Source organism: Cydia pomonella, chromosome 4, assembly GCF_033807575.1.
Source record: "Cydia pomonella isolate Wapato2018A chromosome 4, ilCydPomo1, whole genome shotgun sequence".
Taxonomy (NCBI): domain Eukaryota; kingdom Metazoa; phylum Arthropoda; class Insecta; order Lepidoptera; family Tortricidae; genus Cydia; species Cydia pomonella.
Genome location: NC_084706.1, coordinates 4,345,939 through 4,372,722, shown reverse-complemented (window position 1 = coordinate 4,372,722; position 26,784 = coordinate 4,345,939). Strand labels below are relative to the sequence as shown.

Sequence of the window (26,784 nt, the reverse complement as noted above, 5' to 3'; positions counted from 1 at the left end):
GATACGTTCCATTCTTCCATAATTCTTTCAACTTGTTATAAATATGAACGTTCATGACGTCCGTTGTCTTTGTCGCATCGTCGTAAATTTACGACTCGCAACGATAAAACGTGGTCAGCCAATTCCTAAGCTAGTGATTTCACCGGCATTTTCCTGTGGGCTAGTGTTTCCAAAAAATACGTAAGTAATCTCAGATTAATAAAGGACTAGAGTTAGACCAAGCTAAGTTGGTAGCGATTTTGATAGACCAGACAGTGAAGTGTTATTTTAAACGTCAAACTTCCATGAAATTATGATGTTTAAATAACACTTGCATTGTCTGGTCTGTCAAAATCGCTGCCAACTTAGCTTGGTCTAACTCTGGTAGGTAACATAATACTTAGCATTAGCAATTAATTTGAATTAAGATTTAGATATCTTACAAAACAAATATTTTACGGTCATTGAAGAATTAAGTATCGGTATGATTCGTTCTCTAAATTAAATAATGACTAATGAACGGCTCTTTATTGAAAACGCCATATTGATTTATTTTATCTGTGGGATGAAAGACCTGAATGAATGAATGATTGACTTAAAAGGGAGAATAGAATACTGATAACGTGTCCCAACAAACTTAGTGATATTATTAGTGGCATATATGTTAAAAATAGAACAAATTGTTCATTTTTCATACTGTTAAGGCATTATAATATCCATGTACAGTGCTAAAATTCAAATGGTTAAAAAGATATATTCGGATATAACTGAGTGTCAAGTACTTCTAGAAAGGTGTGTTTGCAGCCATTTTGAAAATATATATTCATCTGTAATCATTCATAAAATGCCTAAAAGCTGTTCGTAACTAAGGTAAGGCAAGGCTTGTTGCTACTTCTTATCACATTTGTGTAATATAATATACACAGTAAACATAAATCAGGTGTGTAAATATACAAGCCGCCATTTTGAATTTCTTAAATGCGGAAGGCATAGATAAGATAGAATTGTATCTTCAATTTAATTTTTAAATGTCATCTTCGGTTGGTAATTTTGGTTATTTGTTGTATAAACCACGTGTAAATTTTATACAATAATTATGGTTCTGTGTTTGAAGTTATTATTGGGTAACAACAGACTTGTGAAATTGTCTCACTGTTAGGTTAGTATTTCCTGCCATGTTGATGATCTCCATATTTACGGTAAAAATTGTTTATTGTAAAACAACACATTACCTAGATATGTATTCGAGTATAACAGTTTATGGTGAAATATGTTATTGTTGTAAAGTAAATTTAATATGGCTTGAAGCGTTCATGTGTTCATGAGCTGTTTAGTTAGGTATCGATGTATGTCAAATCAAATCCCATAAAATACCGGCAGTCCGGCACTGACAAGTAAAACTAAAGCTTCTATCAGATTTAGTAAAGTTTATGGTTTAAATTTACCATTGTTTAGTAAATACAATTTACTAACGCGTAGTGATGGAATTCGATGTAGAATTCATCGCGTTTCCCGTGCGATCTGATTGAGTTTTTTCGACGGCGGCCATCTTAAGAGAAATAGGCTAATGACCATAGACTTAGTATTCTACTACATTGATGCTAATGAATGACGCAGTGACGTTTGTATGTATCGAGAGTTGAAAATATATATTTTATGATACTAACTTTTTCTGTTATGTTTACTCACTTAATCTATTAATAAGTAAACGAATTAAAACCATTTTTGATGGCTTTGCTTTGAAACGTTAATATATATTATGTATGTAAATGTTAAGGTCTCCTAACTTAACCTAACGAAGTGCAAAAATATCTCTGATTTTTCAGTCCTTGAATGGCCCCGCAGGGCGCGAGAGGTGTAGTGGGATATTTATTATGGAATAATAAGAACGTAAGGTAAGGTTTCTTTATCGAGATGTTGTTTAGCTAAAGAAAAATACAACGCTAAGCTAGGGCGTCCAATTTTACTCCCAATCTGAGTAAATTGCCAATTTAATTTTGTAGTGTAGAAGCAAAACTTTTAATTCAATTCAAATTATTTATTACACGCTATTGCCCATAGGCAGAGATGTGATAAATAGTTTACAAAAAGTATTTAAATAAAAGTACTTTGTTGATATACTATTTCAAATGCAAAATACAAAATAGTTTTTGAAATTGTATTTATTTAAAATACTAAACACAAAATAGGTATTTTCAAAATACAAATACTTTATAATATAATAAAATAGGTACTCTGCATAGTGAATACCTGTCTGATATAAAAGTATTACTCGGAATTTCCGAGATGGAAAGGCTCTCTTTATTCTTTGAAAACAGTGTGTCAATCAGTCCTCTAGAGTGCAAATTTTAAGTTGTTTCCTCATGTACATCGATTCGACTTGACTTTTAAAGAGTTTTAAAAGTGATCGTTTTTAACGGTAAATTTTGATAAGCATTTATTTAGATTTGTAGTGTTTTACAGCTAGTATATGTCTCTCGTTGATGTGGTGAAAACGTCTCGTGTGTGTTTCACCACGGCAGAAAAGAAAAGTTAGTTCGACTCGTGCCTTGAAACTCGTAACGCTCAAGATCACTTTCTTAACCACTCGCTACGCTTGTGGCCGTGTATGTGCGGCGTTACTAAACAAATTAAAAGAATGATAAATTTTGAAAGGCTTGTAACGTCAGAAGAGATTGTAACTCCTACTTACATACCTATCTATTGTATTTTGAAAATATAAAATAGGCCCGAAAAACTATTTCAAATAATTTTTTTTTTTTTTTTACAAAAGATATTTAAATACAAAATCGGTATTTTCTATTAAGAATTTCATTTCATGGACAAAGATATTTTCAGGTTTTCTTATATCTAAATTCGAAAAGATCTTGAAACCAATCATATTCCTTTTTTTGTATTTGCATTTTAAATACTAGTATTTAAAAAAGTCACATCTCTGCCCATAGGTAATACAAAAATTATAACAAAATCAAATTAAAATATTGTGACCGATCAAATGAGAAGGTGTGAACGCAAAAATGCGTATTTGGTATGCGCATTTTTTAGTTTCGAGCGCTTGAACTAAAATTTATAATTAAATTGTGTACGTGTGCACGCATGCGAGATTGACGCCACATTTTATTTGTGGTCATAGACACACACTTACCGTCTAAAGGCCTCTTACTCACCTGGCAACAAATCGCATGCGATCAATTGAGTTCGTTGAACTTACTCAGACGGCTACATAGATAAGTATAGATGACCGAACAAGATGCTCTTATAGAACTTTCAGTAGGAGTAGCAGAGAAAGCGCTATGATTGTTTGTCCTTCTCACAGTCTCATTTTTTTTATTCCCCACCGTACATTTTAGTATGGCTTATGGTGGGCAACAAATAACCCAACAAAATTGCGTAGGTCGATTTTGGTATGTTGTCAGGAATGTTAAAACGTGTTTTTAATTTGGCGAATGTTCTGTCCCTCGCGGGCGCACGCTTATAGCACATCTAGTTGATTCTACCATTTATGGTTGAGCTAAATAGAACAGACGAACGCTAGATAGAATGTCACTTTCATAGGAATTTCTTCCTATCTGAGGTGATAAAAAGGCTGATTTACATGCGTGCCGAGACATGCCAAGGGCACAGTGTAAAAAGTAACAGTGGGCCGACGCCTATGATGTTTGCGTAAATGCCGACACCGCTCAAGGTCACCGTACCTACCTAGGGTTGTCACAGACACAACTGCCCAAAAGAGGAGGGAAATGTTTTAGGTTTCATGTATGTATTTATATATGTGTACTAATTTTATCAATGACGTCCATTTTTGAAATAAAGATGGCGGACGTCACTTTTTAGAAAAGTCGTCATGGGTGTTGTTTTCTGGGTTTTTGGGGGTGTAGATTTCAAAAATGGCATCTATTTTAAAAATAATGATGGCGGACGTCACTTGGAAATGGGTGTCGATTGTGTAGTAGTGATGTCAACCACCTTTAATTCTAAAATGGACTCTGTTTTTGAAATCTGCACCCCCAAAAACCCCCAAAATGAACTTCATTTTCGTAATTGAAACGCCGAAGAACCTCGGAGATGACACCCATATCGATTTTTAAGAAAAAAATAATGTCTGCCATCTTGGATTTCAAAATGGACGTTTTTATCGTAATCGGAATCCCGAGGAACCTCGGATATGACACCCATATCGATTTTTAAGAAATAATAATTTCCGCCATCTTGGATTTCACAATAGACGTCATTTTCGTAATCGGAACCCCGAGGAACCTGGGAGATGATACCCATATCTATTTTTTTGAAAAATTAATGTCCGCCATCTTGGACTCCAAAATGGACGTCATTTTCGTAATCGGAACCCCGAGGACTCTCAAAAATAATTAAAACATCAAATACTAAATGATACATATACAAACAGAAGGAAGAAATAATTTCTTGCTTTTAAAATAAAGTCTTAAACTACTAGTAATTTCTTAAAATAAGCTATAAAACATGTGCGCAATTTTGAATTTAAACATTGATATCATATGATATATTTTTGTTTACACTGAAACAAACAATTAGCACATGTCGTATGCAATATTTTAATTGTGCACAAATTGATTGATAAATTGTTACAAGACACGTTTCGGCCCTCAAAATCATATCCCTGACTGAATACCTAACAATGGCGTGTATGAAACTCAGGGACCGCCCTCCTGCCCCCCGCCCCTCGCACCCCGCACGGTTGCCCTGTCTAGACGCCTTCGTCGACCGATTGTATTATTTCTTAAGACTGTGCCAAGGGTCAGGGACGCAGTTATGCGTTGAAATGAGATAGCAATATTGCTTGCTTCTTCTAACGCATAACTGCGTCCCTAAGGGGCTACGACGAAAACCAAAATTCGCAAATCGCGAGGATCTTTCTCACTTACTCCAATGAAGGCGTAATAACAGTGACATGGAAAAATCCCCGCTAACTTATATTTGCGCGGTTATAGCCCTGACGCTTGGCAAGTCTTAGCACGCATGTAAATCATGCTAAAGGGGTTACCATCTACCTTTTCTTCGGACATTTTCTGTTGAGAGAGACAGAGAGAGGTTATGTTATTTCTCTGTTCCTCGCATCAGAGTGTTGCCAGATGTATACATTTAAGTTTAAACTATCAATCAATGCCAGTAATTAATGTATTTACCTACTATGTACCTTATTTTTGTCGCTAAAATAATCTAAAATTTACGTTCAACACTCTTTTACAAGCTTTTATTTAGTTTCATCTGACCCATTGTCTGTCGGTCTGTAATCAAATCTTGCAAGTTAAATTTGATCCACTCCCCGGTTTCCGATTGAGCTGAAATTTTGCATGCATATAATGTAAGTCGGGTGACAATGCCATAGTATGGTACCATCGAGCTGATCTGATGATGGAGACAGGAGGTGGCCATAGGAACTCTGTGATAAAACAACGCAACCTAATCGTGTTTGGGGTTTTTAGATATAGCTCGATGAGTATTAGTCGCCTGTTTAAAAAAACCGGCCAAGTGCGAGTCGGACTCGAAACCAGCTTGAGTTGTTTTTGCCTTATGTGCAGGAGCTGAGTCCTGTTGAAAGACCCATTGCATGGCTTCACTATTGGAATGGTAAACATTTTTTCATCTGTAAATAGTATTTTTCGGTGGCCATTTTGTGCGTACCGCTTCATTAGCACGCGACTTCTCTCTAGCCTCATAGTCTTTAATTGTCCATTAAGCAAATGACCTTTTTGTCTGCGGTAAGCGTGTAGTCCAAGGTCTTCATTGATAATTTTTTTAGGGAGCTTCTCTTCACAGACATCTGTATTGCCAACAACTTGCTTCCGGACGGGGTTTCTTGCAATTCTCGCCTTCACTGCCTTTATTAGAACTGGGGTCCGAACGGTGCGTGGTCTTCCAGACCTATTGTGGTCATCGAAGCTCTGAGTACTATTGTATCTATTAATTGTGCGATAAACAAATTGTTTGTTGATTTTTAGGTTTTCAAGCAACTTCAAAATCATGTTTGGCGGGTGCCCACATTTGTGCAACGCAATTACTGCGATACGATCCTCGTTTAGGCCCCAATTCATTATAGATACGACGAGATAAGCGTTATGTGTGGTATATAATTATAGCTCACAAATCCACCACATTATGTCATTTTTTCAAATTTTTTCGGTAGCATTTGTTTTAACGGAAATAAAGAGGTTGCAAATGGAGTTACAGAACTTAGTAACCAACTAGGTACACCCATAGAAAGTAAAAAAAAAAAACAATTAAATGTGTCAAAAGGTTCAACAAAAATATAGTCAAAAAGAGTATCGCATTCAAAAACGCGCGTAATTTATCTATATATATATCTATTTTTTTAAAACTATCCCCTAAGGTGGTGAAAAGGGGTTGAAAGATTGTATGGAGATCAAATATTTTATGAGTACGGGATTTGAAACTTTGTACGTAGGCATATTATTAAAATACAAGAAAAATAATTTCTGCGTTTTTTAAAATTCATCCCCTAAAAGGGTTAACTAGAGGTTGACAGTTTGTGTGGGGTTAAAAAATTAGTTTAACCTAGGAACATGAAACTTCGTAAACAGATATTTGATTAAAAAAGAAGAAAACTAATTTCAGCGTTTTTGAAAATTCATTTTTCAAGGTGGTGAAAAAGGGGTTGAAAGTTTGTATGGAGATCAAACATTTTTATGCGGGACTTGAATCGTTGTATCACGGCATATTTTTAGAATACAAGAAAAGTTATTTCAGCGTTTTTAATAATTCATCCCCGAAATGGGTTAAAAAGGGGTTGATAATTTGTAAGAGGTTTAAAATTTAACTTAAGCTAGGAACTTGAAACTTCGTAAATTGGTATTGGTACTTCATTGAAAGAGAAGAAAACAATTTTAAGCGTTTTTAAAAAATCATTCCCCAAGGTAGTGAAAAAGGGGTTGAATGTTTATATGGAGATCAAACATTTTTTAAAGTGCGAGACTTGAAACTTTGTACATGGGCATATTATTAGAATAAAACAAAAATGATTTCAGCGTTTTTAAAACAGTCTTCTCCTTCTTCCTCGCGTTGTCCCGGCATTTGCCACGGCTCATGGGAGCCTGGGGTCCGCTTGACAACTAATCCCAAGATTTGGCGTAGGCACTAGTTTTTACGAAAGCGACTGCCATCAGACCTTCCAACCCAGAGGATAAACTAGGCCTTGTTGGGATTGGTCCGGTTTCCTTCACCGAAAAGCGACTGGTAAATATCAAATGAGCGTTTTTAAAAAGTCTTCTCCTAAAATGGTTAAATACGCGTTGAAAGTTTGAGTCCATTACAGATGCTTTAAAACTTCATAGAAAAATATAATGTAAGATTAAAAAAAGTTATTTTTACGTTCTTGAAATTCAACCCCTAAGAGGGTTTAAAATGGGATAGAAGTTTATATGTGGTACGAGTTTTCTTTTAAGCTAGGCTTTTAAAATGGCGTTCATTGAAAGTATTAAAATTGGTGAAAAAAGGGTTTAAAGTTAGCATTACATTGGAATAGTGGACTTGAAAATCTTCTTAAGGGATTATTCAATTAAATTAAATTAAATTTTTTAACTTTATTCACTTCGTAGGTTGTGTCAGACAAATCTCATGCGTTGTATAATTATTAACCTTCCCTACTGCTATCTTTTGCTGCATAATGTTCTATGCTCATGTATATAACCACCACCATACAAATCCACGCGTACGAAGTCGCGGGCAACAGCTAGTACTCAATATTGTTTGACATGTTTCAATCAAATTTAGCGATAACAATTTTGGTTACAGGTTAAGTCGCTGAAAATGGACGAAGAACCTCAAGTGTTTTCTTCAAATATAACACGAAGTTCAAAGCCGTTGAAAAATGATCTCACTGATCTCTTAAAAGTCGCTCCCGCACATCCTGTTTTGCAAAAAAAAAACGAGAAAAGGAATACTTGCGATTTTATACCGAAAACTGGTAAAACTTATGAACCAAAGAGAAAATCAAAATTTAAGGTTAGTACTGTGCGAGACGTTAGACACTTGTTTGAAAAGGATGTCTACTCTACCTTACTGGTTGATTTGGAGAAACAGCAAAATGTTTTACTGCGAAAAATTAAAGCTGGTTCCGCCAGGGATGAGAATACAAAAACGATTACTAGAAATATCTTAAAATGCGATAAACCGGTGTCAAGATCTGCGTGGCAAATGTTAACAAATTTAAACCCGGAAGAATATTCACACCCTACACAGTTTGTTTTGTGGAACGGTAAACGCCTTCGGGTCAACGGAAGCAGGGGCGGATCGTGTAAGTTCTTGTGTAAATACGATCTAGCAATGAGACAATTCCCGAAAAAATCAAAATCGTTATTAACACGTAGAACTGTGCTAAAGAGAAAAGGTTTACTGCAAAACTCTTTGAGTGTAAATTTTAAACCCGGACCACTCAGAAAAAAGATTTTTCTTGATCATTCATATCAAAAATATCATGTTGGCGGGATAGAGTTACAGAATTTACCAAAACCTGTTCTTGAGATTAATCCAACTTTGGGAAAAACTATAGATCCAACCATATCCCATTTTCTCCAAAACATGCGAGAGAAAGATGGAACAATAACTGAGAAATGGGCTGAGTTTTCAGTTTCCGTTTTGGCTACGGTAAAAAATGAAAGTGTAACTCAAATCGAAAGCGAATGTTGTGTAACATTCGATGTCAATTATAAATGCGACCAACAACGAATATTAATGCGTCGTGATATAAATAGCGAGTTTAAGCCGACACCGCTCGCTAAAATTATAGACGATAGTCATTGTTACACACATCAGGATTCAGTGGAAACATCTGAAATTCAAAGTATACTTGACAAAATTATAGATTCTGTAGAAATCAGCTTAGCTCAAGACAATATGTACACCGGTGAAGATGAACCCCGAGATGTAAAAACGGAAGAAACTACAAACGTCACAACTATTCAAACTAAAGAAACCCGACTGAAACGCAAATGTGGCGAACTAGAAAGATTGGATGTGACCATTATAAGATTAACAGAAAATGTTGATAGGATATCTCATACGTGCCCAAAAGCATGCTGTAGTATGGGTTGTGTTTGCTCATCATTGGATTGTGGCTACAATTTTAAAACACATTGTGGCCGAATAGAATGTATGTTTGAATGTAAATGTGATTTCTCGAAGTACAAAGTAGTTGATTCATTTGAACGCGATTGTTCTAATTTATTGCCTGGTTTGCTCAAATTAGACAGTGAAATGAGTTCAAAAATGGCTAAAGAGGAACAAAAATTCCATCACACTGTAATTGTTACACCTGAAAACAGTATGTTGTTAAAATGTAAACGCAGAGATTGGAAATCTTCAAGAAAATACGCGGAGTTTTTTAGTAACATGTCTCTAAAAAATGACTACAAACCCGAAAAAGTTGCAGAACTTGTAATCGAAAAACTTAATTTGCCAAATGTGGAACCATGGTGTATGGTTCATGGTTTATATAAATGTTTCTGTAAATGTATATTTACTGATGTTTCACTCCCCGAAGTAAAAACCGACGATGTTAAAGAAATTAATGGTGTTACACAACAAAATGATAGCATAGATCTAACTGATAATGTGGAAAATCCTAATATAAGAGGCATTAGGTCGCGTATGCCTTCTAATGGAAATATATATGACAAAAATCCTGTGAAAGACAAAACAATGGAAAGCCCGCCAATAGATTGCGCTCATCTAGTTATGCATGATTATTATTCTAGAAGCGCAAGAGTAAAATCCTATAAAGGGCGAAAATTCTCAGATGGATATTATTTTAATGCAAACAGAAAGATCTCGGACATGGAACAGCACGATAAATCACTACGCAAAAGATTGGAATACCTTTATCATGCTAGTACAAGTAACCAAGGGCAGTTCAATTCGAGTAAGGTTGTGGCATCCGTACCAACTTCTATGCCAGCAAAATTAGCACCTACTGGATCCCTTCCCCCCACCCAACCTCCATTGCCACCACTAACATCAGCTCCGACTATTAAACCAGCCAAAACAACTGAAAAAGCCCCAAATACAAAAATAAACTTGTATACCAACCGATTGCCAGACAAGAAAAAATTAGTTGCATGGTTAGAAGTGAGTTACAAACAGTATAAACAACGCATCAATAGCGGAATTGTGAAAATTTCGCTTGAACCACCACATCTTGGAAAAATGGCTCTCTATCCATGGGAGTTCATTTTAGGCAGATACCGAGATAGAAAAAATGTGTTTTTAATTACAAATAAACAGCCCCATCGCCTATTCATGGCAGTGGATCCACAAAATCCATTCTTCAGGCATTGCACAAATATAAATGATATCCGCTTGGCCGATTTACCCAAATATCCAGTGATTGTAAAAAATTTGCTTGCGAATGCAGATGATCTAAAATACAACTTTTGTATATTATGGGGTTTATCACATTGTTGGGAATTAATTGGCTCTGTCACTAAAGTGTGTAATCCGGAAGAAGTCAATGAAAATATCCAAGTGAGTGACGAAACTGACGAGGAAGTAAAAAATAACACTCCCGAAGTGTTGAGTGATTCTGTCCGCGATGATTCGGAAGATTCTAACGCTACGATTACATCACTCGGCCGATATCGTGAAGAAGAAAATATGAGTTCAGATAAAACAATTGACGAAGATCATGATACGTCATCAGAAGATTCTTCTAGGTGGTTTGTGATGACTGTAGAAAATGACTTTGAGGAGATTCAATTTTACAATAAAGGATTTTTTGTGAAATTGGAAAGTATAATTAAGGCAATTGATGTAGCGCGTGGTTCAAAGAAAACAGTAAGGTTATCTTCTCAAAAATGTGCGGACAACAGCCCTGGCCCGCAATTTGGCATTTATGCTATACCAAACGAAAATGAGCCTTGCGTATTTGTTGGCCCGTACGAAAAAGGCGAACCACTTGGTATAGAGACTGTAAAAAATATGTCCGATATTCGTAAACAAAGGAGAACTAAAGGTGTATGGATTACAACGAAAAAACTCGAGAACTTTAACGTTATTGACGATCCTTTGTCATTCATGCCACCAAGAAATGGCTCCGACACTGAAATGATGACGCTTGCTGGAGATTTTGCGAATACTGATCAAGGTACTGATAGTTTCGTGGCAATGTTAAAAGGCGATAATAAACTCACAGGCCAAAATGCAGAAAAACAAGGTTCGGATGGAAGTCATCTTTCAAAAATCTTAAAACCAATTAAAATTTGCAAGACTAACAGTTTTTATCAACTTGCGCCAAACGGAACTTTAAAACAAATATCTCCGCAGCACATTAATGAACAAAGTCAAGTATGTATTCCTACTACGGTTCAACCAAGGGTGTTCAGCGCTCAAGTATGTGCTCCTACTGCTATTCGACCTAAGGTGATCAATGCGTCCCTTTTAAAACGGTCTGACTCTATCCACGCTCCTTTATTAAAGACTTCTTCAATAGTAAAGAGTATACCCAAACCTACTATATGTCACATCAAAAGAAAAATAGTTACAATTCACAAAAAACCGGTCGCTGAAATTGCGCCTCAAGTGAAACAATCCAATAGTCCAAAGATAACAGTAGCACCAAGCTCAAAAGACGAGTTTTCTAAAAAAGAAAAGGGCATGTTTATTCTCAAACCTGAAGAAATTAATAAGAGACTGATGCAGAGTCAGGTGGCTACAAATTTAGAGCATTTAAATGCACACCAATCTGGATCTGATACTGGGACGGACGCCGAATTGGAAATGGATATAGAAAATTTTCTAGCGACTGCAGATGAATGTGAAGCTCCAAATGATGATGTTTTAATTATTTCTGACGATGAAATGGATGGTCGTGGAGGACAGCCACTTTGGAAAGACGTATGGATCGAATGTAAATCTATTGAAGGCTTAGGTTGGATACGTGGAAGAAAAAATGATCAAGGCTCCGTGAGTTTTGAGTTTCCTGGATTCAACTACACAGAATTCTACAAGCAAGAGCAAGCATTCACTAAGCTCACTCAGTAAGTATTTACTTATTTATTCTTTTAACTGTCCACGTCTGCGGATCTTGTGTCAAAGAGGTATTCCGCGATTGTAAAAGGAATGTTGCAGTGGCAACAAAGCAAGATCATTGATCAGTTATTATACAAGCATGTAAAAGCAGGCTTACACGAGTCTAAGTAACTATAACAAGTTAACGCAAAATAAAATAAATACAATTCACTGTACATGTTTATTCATTTTCAGAGTTTTATCAAGAAAAATCTACATACCTAAATCTATACATTTTGAATGGCATATAGTAGAAACAGAAAAGGACCTAAGTGCCAAGCATATGCTAACACAAGAGGAATTGGGTCCTAATTATGTAAGTATATGTATAATGATTATAATGATTAATAGTTTTATAATAAGTAATTTAATAGTTTTAAATTTGAATTAAGCATTAATAGGCCTAACGCACATTGCCAATTAAGGAACAAACAAATGACATTACATTTCGGTTTTAATAAGATCCTTATTCACAACACTTATACACACATAAGTATGTGAAAATTACATAAGTACTAAAAGCAGTGAATAATTCGCTATATATAATGTAAGTTTGTATTTTTCTAAAGTTTTATTTGTTTATTAGGTTATGACTAAACGCGGCATACAACACAAACAAGAACTGTTAATTAGTAAGCTATTAAAGAAAGAATTTGCAGACGAAAGCGGAGACAGTAACCCCAGAACTGAGAACAGCGACGCTCATGATGCCGAGGAATGGGTATGTACCTTTGTTTTAACAAAAATGTTTCTTAAATAAGTAATTTTATAGATATTTTATACTGAGATTTACCTTTTTAATAACTTCAAAATAACATTCTCAATAGTCTTCGATATCCCGGGGTTGCGAATGTTGCGATTAGGAAATGCAATCTCGAACCAAGATTGGCGATTGGGTGTTTCGAGATCTCGACCGTCAGACTTTCCATATCGAGATTATTTAGGGTATTTGCTGCTGTAGTTGCAAAATAAAACAGAAACTTAAAATTTTTTTTAGGGTAAGTGATCAAAAATCATTTAAATAATTGTGGGTACGCTAATTCCGCTCCACTCTTCTGCACAGAGCGCGCCACAGTTAAAGCCGGTCCCATACAGTAGCACTACCTGAATAACATGAATCTAAGCTCAAAGGTATCATTCAAAACAAAAATTATTCCCAACCATCAATCTTTCAAACTTGTTCGAGGTCTCGACCAAGATTGAATCTCGAAAATTCGCTCGAGATCTCGCGAGATCGAGATTGCATTCCCTGGTTGCGATACATCAGTAGTGTACCTACCTAATACTTAAGTCAGGGATCGGAACCGGTTTTTTGCAAAAACATCGAAATAACCATATATTTCGGTTTATTTTATACTCTAAATGTAGGACTCGGTTGTGTTTTCAGATAACGACTTCGTATTATTAGATTGCCTAATTAGAAATGAAGTAATTAACAAAGAACGAAAAAATACCGTTTTCGTTCCCATACAAAAAATACCGGTTTCCGATCCCTGACTTGGGTACCTTAAACCTACACCTAGTGCTTTAAAATTTAAAATATATCGTTTCAATGGATATGATTTTCTGTTAATATACACACACTCAATACACAGTGAGAGCATTTTACATTTTGCCCTGAGAACATAGTATTTATGTAAGTGGGCTTCATATAGTAATCGCATAATTTTTGTCTATCGTGAACCTAAGCAATAAACAGGTTGATTTCAGCCCATGGACATCGCAAGCCTAGAAGCAGAGAGCCAACAATTAGAAGAGGAAGGCGAAGAATTATTGAAGACGTTCAAAAGCAGCGCCAGCCACGCCGACATCGGCCAAGGACTGAAGGACCTGGACAGCATGCGCGAAAAGATCGCTGCGAGACTTCAGAGCATGGTGGCTGACACTTAGGAAGAAAATGGACGACAGCGCGCGACCGCTTCTCTGTACAAACGTACTCATCATTTTCCTCTCTGAACATTGACATAAAAAAAAAACATAATTTAATTTAATATACATCAAATTATCAAGAAATATTTTCCATATTGTCAATATCCAGATAGGATTTTTTTTAATTACATTTGTATAAAGAAGCAGTCGTCCGCTATCCTCTTAATGTTGCATGTTTCTCTCGTCGGTCATATTATTTTAAAGCTGGAGAACCCAACTCAGATTTTGAAGACTGCGCTTAAAATATGTCCGTGTCATGTCCATTTGAAAGCGCGGTACGGATTTTCTCTTCATAAAATCCAAGTCTCTCAAGCTTAATAACTGGAGTACAAAAACAGAATCGATTAATAGTGGCGAGGATCCCTAATACTTGTGTTTATCTACATTTAGCGTTAGTCGTAGAGTATTTTCTTATCGCGCAACATTTTGCGCAACGGTGGTGCTCAAAGCCATTAGGGTGGTATTCCATCTGGCCAATATCTTGGTCCAATGTGTATTTACGTCAAGATATTGGGTAGATGGAATACCACCCTTAGGTATCTATGTCGCTGATTGAACCTAAATGTTTTTCTACCGAATTTTGTGGAGCATCACCTCGATTTTGATGATAACTGCTCTGCCAAACGACACACGAGTTTATGGCTGATATAATGTGGTTTCGGCAGATATATAAAGGTGATTCAGCTCGAAAGTAATATCCTATAATTTCTTGTCCTGTTAGTTTTTATCAAATAATTTATATAGTACCTAGAAACAGAACCTAAAACTTATGAATACCTATGCAACATTAGGCTTACAGACTCAATTCTGAGAATTATTTAGACTTCGGTATGTTTCTGACAGGGTGTCTTCGGTTCTTATCGTCATTTCCGAAGGTTTTCCTGTCATATGTTTATGTTGCGCTGATAGTATATCTATGTTGTAAATAAATATCTATACTTGAATGAAAACGAAAGTTTGTTAAGGCGCGGTCATTTATGCAAATCTAAAGAAGTTGATTTTGATTGAAGTGGATCGATATAAAGTTGAATTTTTAGACTGCCAGCAAATGTTAACAAATGTTTGTGTTAAGATAACCTATATGAAAAGAATTTGAGTTCTTTTAGACTGAGTAGTCGTTTCATTACGTAGCTGGATTTTGAGTTGGAGTGTAAACAAATCTGTGATATTAATCTGTAACTACCAACAATTGGACGTTATTTAGGAGAAATGTTATCTCACAAACATCCTATGTATATATAATAATAATACATCCCCTTATTCATAAAACTTTACAAGCCTAAATTAGTACATACATTTTCATAACGAAGCTTCTGTGAGACACAGACATAAAGTAAATGTATTTAAAAATACCTATATAAGACAAAACGAGAGATCAAGAAAAATAATTAAGTACTAACTGAGGCTTGTTGCGCGTTTACGTACTTTTAACGCCAAAAGTGATTACAATTTTAAGATTCTGTCAAAAAGAAAGTCATCCATGTCGTTTCGCTAAACCACGTCTAATTACATATTATATACATATGTGTACTTTACATACCTAATAGATATATAACTAGTAAAGTAATGGTAAATAAGCAACTGTAAGATTTTCAGGTAATATATAAATACACCGGGGGTTCCCAACCTTCTTTGCGTCGTACGAAAACAAGTCGGTTTTTTAAATTTTGTGGAGCTCAAATACTTACTAAAAAGTCACGGTATCTCTTTATTGGAAAAGCTTCCCCCGTTCACATTGCCCTCCAGCTGAGCCCTCCCGGCTCCAATAGTTGGGAACTCCTGACGTAAAGTGATACGCGGAATAGTTGAATAATTTTAGTATCTTGTCTTTCTAACCTGTAGCAAAGAGAGTTGAAAGAAATACTGTAGGTAGCCGTGTGTGTGGTCAATATTCGGCTAGATGCTAAAATGTTCAGCTAGTAAGTAATACGTCTTAGGTACAGTCGGCAAAACTTACTATCTCTGCAAACAACGTGTGCTGAGATGATAAGCGAACAGTTTTGCCGATTGCACCAGCAGGGTGGGGCTGTTGTCTGAAATTCAAACAGCTTGTATTATCTACAAGAACTAGTCGATTAAAAAAAAAAAAACCTATAGTTTCCTTAATGTTTGGAATTGTTTTTAAATACTTAAGTTATATTTAATGGGCGCCGCATGGACGTAAAAGTTTGCTTTTCTTAGAGTCCTCGGCAAGCTCCGCCGAATTTCACCTTTTCATACAAAAGGAGTGTTGTTCTCATTTTAAAACTACGTGATGGATTCCAGTGTTGGCCGAAACGTTAATGCAATTAAAAATTATTCGCCATTAACCATTATAAATTGAACCGTAAACTGTAACCGTCCGTTACGGTTACGGTTCAATTTGTAATGGTTAGTTGCAATTACCGTTCGGCCAACACTGTATTGAAACTTTGCACCTATATTGACATGAGGTATATCCAGTTCTGTAATTAGTTTATATAGCTCCAGTTTATAAAACAAATGAAATAGAGTAAAAACAGGTTTTGTACGAAAAATTTAAATTCGCTACTTAATTTTTTTAACCATGGTATCTGAAGCTACGTATAAACTAATTACAGCCCTAGATATACCTTATCCTATTGTAACTACAAAAACAAAGCTTCAGCATTTAACTAGCTGCTAGCTAGTTGTTTTAAAATGAGACCGTAACTATGGTTGTGTGGGGAGCTTGCTGGGGACCCTTAAGAGGAAAGGGGACGATCGATTCTCTATACAAACGTAATCCTCATTTTCCTCCCTGAAATAATATAAAAATATTTTTACAGATTTTAAGTATTATAGTCATAGGTAGGTATATTTTTCTTCATTTTCTTTATTATTATAAAAGGAGCGAAAAACAGGTTTCATATATATTTTTAAATGCTCCTATCTCTTATAATATTGAAATAATCGAAAAAAAAAATGGAACGGTCGGGCATAGCTAAAAACACAAAGGATTGTGTTAAAATATTTTCAAAAATGTTAATAACCAAAGAGGAAAATGGGGACTACGTTTGTATGGAAAGGCGGTTTTGGTGCGGTCGTCCCCTTTCGTCTTAATCTCCGCCTATATATAAGCTTCTTGGTGCAAAATATTAAAGCCGCATTTATAACAGCTGGCACTGAGCATATAGCTCCGTGCAACGCCATCTACTTAGGTACTATAGCTATCAAAACTGCGGCTTTAATATTTTGCACCACTTTAATTTACTTTGTCTATGGCTATGCCAAGAGCAGACAACAGGCTTCCCCCTAAAGTTGAGTGAATGGATCCCTGTGCATGGCGTCGATTGAGTTATTTTAAATGTACATACATTTCAGACTGATCTTAGAAGGTTTGAACACTAAGTTCAGACCATTACCTTGTCAGATAAGGGTTAATTAAACTACATTCATGAAAATATTACATTTTATTTCTTCTACTTTCTACAAAAAAAAATACGTTTCAAAATATGTGCCTAAAAATACATTATTACAAAGCGTGATAAAAAAGGCAGCTAGAGCGTAGCGAGTGTTGTACGAAAATCCATTACCGGCGCGCCTTGCTTATAGCGCGCTATACGATGTTTTACACCCTATTATTACATATCCTGATGACAATATTTCTACGCATGTGAAATAGGTTTCTAGACGGGTCTTAATTAAATAGTTTGGTAGGTACAATGATTATGTAGTTAGTAGGATCATAAAAACAATAGAGAAGCTCTCAGAAGCTTACATTGTAGAACTTGATTCATTTACTAAAAGTACTTTTTAAAATTTGTTTATTGCGATCTCCAATAAGTATTTTTTATCTGAACGAGATCTTCTTGCTTTTTCGGCGGTAGAACTTGCTTACAAGTCCTAGGAAATGTATATCTGAAAATAATTAACAAAGAAATTATGCAATTACAAACTATATATAAATACAATTTAAAACTAGCAGTTAGTTCACCTCGAACTGTGAACTTCGTTAGCCGACTTTTCATCTACTTAGGGCAATTTCCGAGAACTGATTACCTACTTGGATTGCGAACCGTCAACGGATTGTCAAGTTCTGCCCGGGAAAACACTTGTAGGAAGTCGATTATATATTGATTTATTAATCATTTATAAAAGCTATAAATTGTTGCAACAAATTGTTATAAACTAGCTATAAATTACAGTTACATTTACAAAAAAATACATTCACTAAAGACCACCACTTGTGCAGTGGCGGGGCAAGATCAAAAATTTGGTGTGGGCAAGGTACAATTTAGCGAGGCCCTCTGGTGGCGTAAGAAATAACATCATTTTTTACGTTGCTTCTCAGTTATATGTATTTGAGGCGCGAGGCCCCTCGGACCGCGAGGCCGTAGGCGGGGGCCCACGTCGCCTACGCCTAGCGCCGCCTCTGCGCTTTTGAAGTGGTTATTGGCTGGGAGATTGGTGAATGTCAGCTGTCGCGAGAGTTATGGAACGGTAGCTAGCAGGTAATCAAAAGCTTAGAGAAAGTTGTAGTCGAGACGCAATTTTTATCTGATTCGAGGATTATCACATATTATTGACAGGGTGAGAGTGTAGGTCTCAGTTTTTTGGCTGGTTTGGTTTACTTGGGTTGGTTTATTTCGTACCTATGTCCGGCTGTGTCTGTCTGCCCGGCTGTTCTCTGATCCTCTACATAAGAATAATAATAAGAATAATATATTTGTTTCAAGAATTTGGCATTACAAAAGCAGCAGTACATTGATCCCCACACTAGGCTCAGCCTGTCACGTGGGAATCTCAGAGAAGTATCGAAATGGTGCGGTTCTCATTTTAACAGAATACATTATTGTTAAAGCTAAATTAAATAAGATTCAAACCCACAAAAACCCACATTCAAAATACCAAAACGAAAATAGCTAGATATACATACGCGCTAAGTTTACTAAAATCGAACACGACTTTTGAATCTGCGTTGTCTGTGTACTTCGCGTATATATATTCGAGTCTCCGTTATGGTGTGGTCCTGTGGGGAGCCAGCGTAGACTCTCATCAACTTTTCATCATGCAAAAGAAGTGTATCCGAATATTAGCCAATATCCATATTCCTAACAGCTGCCACCCTCATTTTACTAAACTTAATCTGTTAACGCTACCCTCAATATTTATATTGGAAACGGCCCTCTTTGTTCGAAAACACCCAGACCTATTCCCGATAAAACCGGAAACGTCAAAAACTAGAAGCCAATATAAAAACAAATTACTACTACCAAAAGCTAACTTAGCCATCTTCAAACATGGGCCACAATATAATTGTATTTCAATTTTTAATAAAATTCCGGACAGTATTAAACTTGAAACAAGTGACAAATTCTTTAAAAATAAATTAAAAGACATGTTAATCCACAAATGCTACTACTCAATTGAGGAGTTTTTAAATGACGAAAAGCTGGCGAAATAAAATATTTATTGTGACACTGAATTATTGTATGTTTTTTTTTTTTTTTTTAATTATTATTTTTATCTACGTTTACAATAGCTCAAACTTTGTATATGGAATGTTATTTAATCTTTTTATGTTTTATTTACTATTATAATGTTATTATTATTATTCGAATTTTATATACACGAGACATATTATGTAGAAATGTTTTAATAGGTATTAGATATTTAGTTACATTTAATATTGTGTGCCCTAACAGGGTGTCATGAACTGACTAAATTAATGTAACATCTTATTATGTAACTTCATGACTGCAATAAATAAATGATAAATAAATGATTTTTTTATTATATGACTAACTATCAAACTAAGCACAAAAACAGTTAAAAAGGTCTCGGTAAGTTGTATGTAAGTGAAAGTGTTTATGTGTTTACATGTCGCATTTCTCAACCGATTCCCATTAAATTTAGTGAACAGGTTCTTTAATATAATTATGATTAATGGTAGGGTTTATTTTGACAGTTTTTTTTTTTACCAAATGGCGGGGCCGTAAGGGTTTTTCATTTTTATTATTTTGTTTGTTTGCGATGTGTAGTTCACAGAGCCATTAATAATTACCGGTGCCACAAAATCTCCCCGGTCAGTATGAGTGCAGACAGCAAGATGAACTCGGCCAGCAGCAGGAACGCCGGCGCAGCCTGCCCGAGCGACAGAGCGCGCGGCGTGAGTCCCGAGCAAGGGGGAATCTGCCCCCCCACCCGGGCTCGGGTTGCTCGCGTATGTCCCCGCTCCAACAGACGCATCATACTGAAAAGGATTGGACATGAAATCATAGCACCGAGTAGAGAATGGCACGTGTAATGTAGTAGCAAAACGGAGCCTTCCGAGTCCAAGAGTCATTTTTGTAGTTTTGAATTTGGAACCTTCTTTTAGTCAAATTTCATGGAACGTTTACGTTATACGTATGCTGGCGCCATCTATCCTTTGACAGTTGCTAATCCCATTGTAGAGGCAGTACAGATGTACCTAGCGAATAAGCCTTTCCCATCGTATTTTCTTCGGAAACGTTCGTACTTTTCATGCTCGATCCTCCTTCAGTCAGCCCAGGGGCACTAGGGGACACTTAGAAATGTAGTTAACATTAGTGAAGATGGCGGCGATTTCTATGGGATCCGATAATCTACTTATGCGTAAAGTTGACTTCGGATTATGCATCTAAATTGATACAATTTAAAGGCATGGATACAATATTAAGGTTGCATATACCTCGTATGTCAAGACCTGTCTTTATTCATAATGTTGTTACCTAGCAACTGTTGTTTTACTGTCAAAAAGAAAATGTAAATAGAGATATGATTGATATGAACTTATTATTTCTCAATTATTTTTCTATTAATTTTAAACTGTAGAGTAGAGCAGAGTAAAATCGGAGCAAGAATTAAACATGAGTTAAATTCAAATAGGGAAATTAGAATCCCAATAGTTCCTATGTTAGAAAGCCTGAAGGTTTAAAATGTTAAGTGTTTAAGGCAATGTCGGGAGGTTTAAATATTTCCGAAGGTATGAAGAAAATGCCATCCTTAGCGCTCATGCAGCGATGAAAACAAGCGATGATTAAGTATCTTAATTTTGTTTGCGACTGTGGCGAACCTCTTTGGTTGTCTTACGTCCGGCTGCGAACGCAGCCCGCTAGGTCAATGATATGTTTTTGGTGTGAGATGTCATATGTATGTTAATTTCTTTTAATTGTCAATAAAACTACATTTCCTTTAATTTCCCAAAAAGGGATTTATTATTTCTTTATCCAAAGTGTAGTCCCACACGACAAACATGTCCGATGACACTCTGCCAAGATTTGTGCGATTTCATTCCGCTAAGTAAGACGAGATAGAGTGCATCTATGGAGGTACGTGCGTAGACAAGACATACGTCATATGCCTGAAATATATTAATACAAGAAGGACCCGAACCACGACATCATTACTCATGTGTTTATTTTAAAGAATATCTGCGCGAGACGAAATTACCAGGAATTCTCCTAATGTGCACTTTACCTGTCCTTACTTTACCTCTGGAATATCTTGTATTCAGGTCAAGTTGGATATTAAGGTCAAAGAAGAAACGCTCAGTTGAGAACTAGGCAAATCAGTTATGCGCACATGAAAGAGTTCTAGGTCAGACTGAGACACAAATCATAGAAGACGAAGCTAATGCAGCTTCTGTACACAAAGATGAACAAAGGTAAAAAGAAGAACAGTTCTAAGCAGAATCAGAAGCTGCAAGTACTTACAACACCTATTAGTCTATTACTATCTTGTATATCAAATTGAAAGCAATAAACATATACTTGCTTTAATATAATGTTTTTTTTTTATTCCATTCTTTTAAAACTTTTCTACATAATATTAGGTCAACTCAGGCGGCTTACAAGTTAATATTCTGTTTGATATCTTCTAAACAAAAAAAAAATCTTATATGCCGCCCAAATAGACCTACTATTATGTATTATGTAGTACGAAAGTACCTACATATAAGGACGCATATGTAGATGAGATGTGCATGCACACATACATAGCTAGTTTCGGATAGGTACAAATTGGAGATAGCGCTTCGAAATTAGTTTCCTTAAAATGCTTCGAGAGGGCTCTCTTTTCCTATATATCTCATTTCATTTCATTTATTCAACATTAAGTCATGTGCATTACAGAAGATGTTAGTTGGATGTAGTCAGTACATGACACCCGGATAGGGCGCATAATGTTAGTACTTATGAGGTACCTAATTACCTACTTATATTCTATAGTACTTATAAATTCGTGCATATTCGCTTATCAACGTTATTTATAATATTATACAAACGCATATCTACCTAGGTTAATTTATCAATGTCAAAGTTAATACTAATGGTTATGCTTTATGCCAATCCGAATTCTAAATCTACTTAGTTTACTCTTTGGCCTCAGTTATTTTTGTACTTACTGAGACTGATAATACGATGGGGAAGGATTATTTACTATGTTTTTTGATGTGAAGTAGGTAACAATGTCAAGTTATACTTTTCAATTTAGGTCACAAGACGGCAGACCTTCCAACGCGCACGGTCCCTACAAGACTAACCTCCACACAAAAAACTGCCTGTACGGGCTATTTTTCTGCCCCATGACGTAGACGTACGACGGCGGCATGATCTGCAGCCCAGCCAACGAGCACAGGTCCTTGTCCGCGAATGTTCGCGAGATCACTTGACTCGCCGTATACGGCTCCGTGTGAAACGCACATTCTGCACAATAATTAAATACATCAGGGACACATTTACATCGAATTGAACACGTAAAGTTTATGTTGTGGGGACTATAGTAGGGGGTGTAGTGTCAGCATTATAACATAAGTTTTTCGGCCATTTAAGTACAGTAATCCTAAATATAATGAAGGAATTCTTTATCCTGGAAGGAACTCATTATTAACCCGCCACTATTTCTTTAAACAGCATAATTTGACGCCGTGGCTAAGGAATTAGATCAGCTTGCTTAATTAGACCTAAGGAACAGTCGTACCAAGTGGCGGCGCCTACATAATTATCGTCTACATATCGACATCGCTTATTAGGTGCTTACTTCCAGTACGCATTAGTTCTATCCCATCCTCAATGCTTTCAAAGAGAGGCAGCGTGCGCTTGGCGTTTGTCACTTTCTTCGCGCGCAATTCATCTTCCTTCTCATTCTTGTAACCCATGTAGTAAAAGAATCCGGGGTTCTGCGAAGAATAGGTGTTAAACAATCCGAAGAAAATATGACACACGCAATTGGGTCACAGTGGAATTTATTAGGTACGTAATAGGTCTATTTGTATTATTTTTTTTTATTTTATTATTAAATCATTTATTGCAGACAACATTGATCCATATACATATAACATTTATAAAAAGAATTAAAATAAAAACGAAAATTTAAATCGATTTAAAAACTAGACATTAAAATTTACATGATTAAACATTTCATTGATTAAATTAAAATAATAAATGGATTTAATAAACAAGGATAAAGGATAAACAAGGATTTTTGTTTTAACTTTGACCATGGGGAAACAATTCCCTACAATATAAAACTACTTCAAGGCAAGGTGGTTCGACTAGGTTACCCAAAGCTTAAACCTCACTAGATGGCGCCACAATTGCAAATTTTGAGTTTTAATTTTTTTGTGGAGTAGTCTTGGTATTTCTATACTGTAAATTATGTTTAGCGCACTCTTTAAATAAATATTGAACTATTAAAACAAACATTGAACACTTCATTGTACAAAAACTACCCCTTAATGTCGACAGTATGTTTCTTGACTCTATTTCTAAGTATCACTCACACATTCAAACAGTCGTACTGGGATCCTTGTAGTAGACAATTTGGTACAGCGTGAGTAGGCTTCAATAGCGTTGCGGTATGTACGTGGAAATACATGCAAGAGGATGTGGGTTCGAGACTCATTATTTTTTTTTGTTATCAGTATTATCAAGTACCTATTATTAATAAATTATTTTATGAGAAATATGAGCGTTTTTCCATAAAAATATTAAAAATCTGATTCTCACACATTATGATATTTTTGGGTTATCCAACTCAGAATCACTAGCATAATCAATCCTCGTGCTATAAAAACCCGAAAATTTGTATTGAAATTTTAGTTTTACACTGAAATTTCTTTCACACTAAAATGGAAAGTTTGAATATTGGTATGGATATTTTAGGATATCTTTTTTTAATGCTAGGGTGGAGAAGATTCTAAGTAGAGTGAACATAAGAAAGTCCAAATTTGTAAGTCAGATTTTCCGGTATTTTTAAAAAAAAAACGCTGTTTTGTTCTAAAATTAAAGCAATCTCTTACTGCCCAGCCTTTAAAAAAGTAGGTACTATTTTACAGTAGAATTAAAACATTTTTTTACGATACATTTAATTAAATTACTGTGAGGTACAAAATTGCATAGCCTTCTATTTATAACCATTATAAAAAGAAATGAGATATTTACCATGTTTGTTTATATTATTGATTTCCCGATATTTTGACACAACTAGAAGTTTCACACAATGCCTAGAGATAGAAAATTATTTATTTATTTTATTTATTGTTAATTTCATTTAACGGATCACATCATATCCAATTTATGTGTTTATGTATTGCATTGTTTTCTACCTAGTTGGTTATTAAATTCTGTTACTGCAATAATCTTTATCTACATAAAATATACCAACGAAAGTTTAATAAAGTATATATTAAAATGAAGTACACAAAATCAGGAATTACATATGACAATATCATTCAAAATCGCCTCCTCTGGCTTTGACACAGGCCCTCAAACGACGAGGCCAGTCATCAATAGCGGCACGCACGATTGTCATGTCTAATTCCGTCAACTGTCTAATGTCTTAACTATGGCCCGCTTGAGGGAGTTAAGATTTGTGTGGGGTTTAGCACAGGCTTTCTCCTCAATAACCTGCTATATGGCATAATCCAGGGGGTTAAGGTCCGGGCTGGAGGACGGCCAGTTTTCGTGGACAATAAAGTCAATTTTGTTCCTTCGAAACCAGGCTTGAGTTGTTTTTGCCTTATGTGCAGGAGCTGAGTCCTGTTGAAAGATCCATGGCTGGTTTCGAAATAGGGTGTGGCTTAAGGGCTTCACTATTGGTTCGAGAACGGTTTCCAGTTTCCGGTTTTCACACCTTTTTCACAGAAATGAATCTGTGTTAGCCCTGAGTATGACACACCCAAAATCATGTTTGGCGGGTGCCCACATTTGTGCAACGCAATAGGGTTGTTTCCATCTACAAATCTTAGGGCATAATTGTATCCCAATAAATTCTTTTGGATTATAAGAACATGTTAAACTACTTTTAGGGGACTTGTAATGACCATATTTTTGTAAACATTGAATTTAAAATATCTTTTGGCACACGTCACGTGACCAAACTCGAAACGTCATTGAAGATTCTGATGACGTCACAACTCTCGGATTGACACTGTAGACAGTTAGGCGAATAACAACAAATGACAAATATCAGTTGACAGTTCGTATCTTCTACGTGTGTATGTAGTTATGTGTCAAACCATAAACTGTGACGTCACACAATTTTCAAAGAGCGTTTTGGGCGCGAAAGCATCTGTCAAAATATATTTTGTTAATTTAACATATTTAAAGCCGTTTTTAGTATAAAAGCTGAATTTTAAGGCAACTTTTAGTTAATATAGAAAGTAATACAAGCGTTTCAAAAAATTGGAAAATGATTCTCTTTTAGGCCCCAATTCATTATAGATACGACGAGATATAAGCGTTATGTGTGGTATATAATTATAGCTCACAAATTCACCACATTATGTCATTTTTTATTTTATCGGTAGCATTTGTTTTAACGGAAATAAAGAGGTTGCAAATCGAGTAACAGAACTTCAGAACAGATATCATTTGATATTTACCAGTCGCTTTTCGGTGAAGGAAAACATCGTGAGGAAACTGGACTAATCCCAACAAGGCTTAATTTTACCCTCTGGGTTGGAAGGTCAGATGTCAGTGGCTTTCGTAAAAACTAGTGCCTACGCCAAATCTTGGGATTAGTTGTCAAAGCGGACCCCAGGCTCCATTGAGCCGTGGCAATATACTGGGACAACGCTAGGAAGAAAGAAAGAAATCGAGTAACAGAACTTAGTAACCAACTAGGTATAATAGTTATGATGTAAATGTCCATATCACGTTGGAGTCATATATTAGCCAACTAATTATTCAAGATCAATACACTTAGCTCCCTTAGGTATTCGCCTAAGTACCTACAACCTTGGGAAAATCGAGTTTTATAAAAGTGAACTAGTTTCTAGGTCATATTTTCTATGAATTGGTCATATTTGTAGACTCCAATTACAGTTACACTTTTCCTGGTTTTTCGCGGACCAGAATATCGATGATTTTTGTAACTTGATTTAGACGTTGCTATCATTTTCAATCCAAAAACACATAAAATCACAATTCAGAACATGCGGCAGCGTTGTTTTCTATCAAGTACCTCAAGTACCAGGGCGGCTACCGGGAAAATCGAAATTCGTCCATTTCGGGCATTTTTCTTTGTCACTCTAATTACGTCTTAGTGAGAGTAAAAGAGAAAGATCCCCGCAATTTGCGAATTTAGGTTTTCGCGGTAGGCCCCCAGGTCCTGTCAAGTTTCAGCAGTGTTGCCAGGTGAGCGGAAGAGAATTATCGTACTTGAGTGTCAGAATTATTGTACCGTTGAAAAAAATATCGTACGCCAATCAAAAAGGCAGCCCCTAAAAATGTCTAGCAAATTAAGCTTAAATTTCCAAGTAATAATAAAAAAAAGACAATTTTCGTCTAAATTGCGCAAAAAATCTGTTTGTTTGTGTATTTTTGGGATAGACTCAAACGGTATACAGGAAATTGA

At 35.8% G+C, this 26,784-nt stretch overlaps 2 protein-coding genes across 6 annotated transcripts in view; one reads left to right on the top strand and one right to left on the bottom strand.

Moving 5' to 3' along the window:
• Positions 1–587: 587 nt before the first annotated feature.
• On the top strand, positions 588–17,366 carry LOC133516881 (uncharacterized). Of its 3 annotated transcripts, none has more exons than XM_061849906.1 (5): positions 588–771; positions 7,768–12,005; positions 12,232–12,352; positions 12,623–12,757; positions 13,747–17,366. In XM_061849906.1, exons 2-5 carry the CDS (start codon positions 7,783–7,785, stop codon positions 13,924–13,926), a joined length of 4,659 nt encoding a protein of 1,552 aa, XP_061705890.1. In that variant the 5' UTR covers positions 588–771; positions 7,768–7,782; the 3' UTR covers positions 13,927–17,366. The 3 variants fall into 3 exon arrangements, with proteins under 3 accessions (XP_061705890.1, XP_061705888.1, XP_061705889.1); XM_061849904.1 differs by having other exon boundaries at positions 589–849; XM_061849905.1 differs by lacking the exon at positions 588–771 and adding an exon at positions 1,667–1,874.
• The window catches only part of LOC133516882 (ionotropic receptor 75a-like), a 55,203-nt gene continuing 45,315 nt past the window's right edge, over positions 16,897–26,784 (bottom strand). For 2 of the 3 annotated variants that reach the window (XM_061849908.1, XM_061849909.1), the window contains 4 exons: positions 22,966–23,104; positions 22,469–22,631; positions 19,970–20,158; positions 17,361–17,823 (listed from right to left, as the gene is read on the bottom strand). In XM_061849908.1, coding sequence (XP_061705892.1) covers positions 17,730–17,823; positions 19,970–20,158; positions 22,469–22,631; positions 22,966–23,104 — 585 coding nt within the window. In that variant the 3' untranslated portion in view covers positions 17,361–17,729. Of the gene's footprint in view, positions 17,824–19,969; positions 20,159–22,468; positions 22,632–22,965; positions 23,105–26,784 lie in introns of all 3 variants that reach the window. The other variant, XM_061849907.1, reaches the window with a different exon arrangement.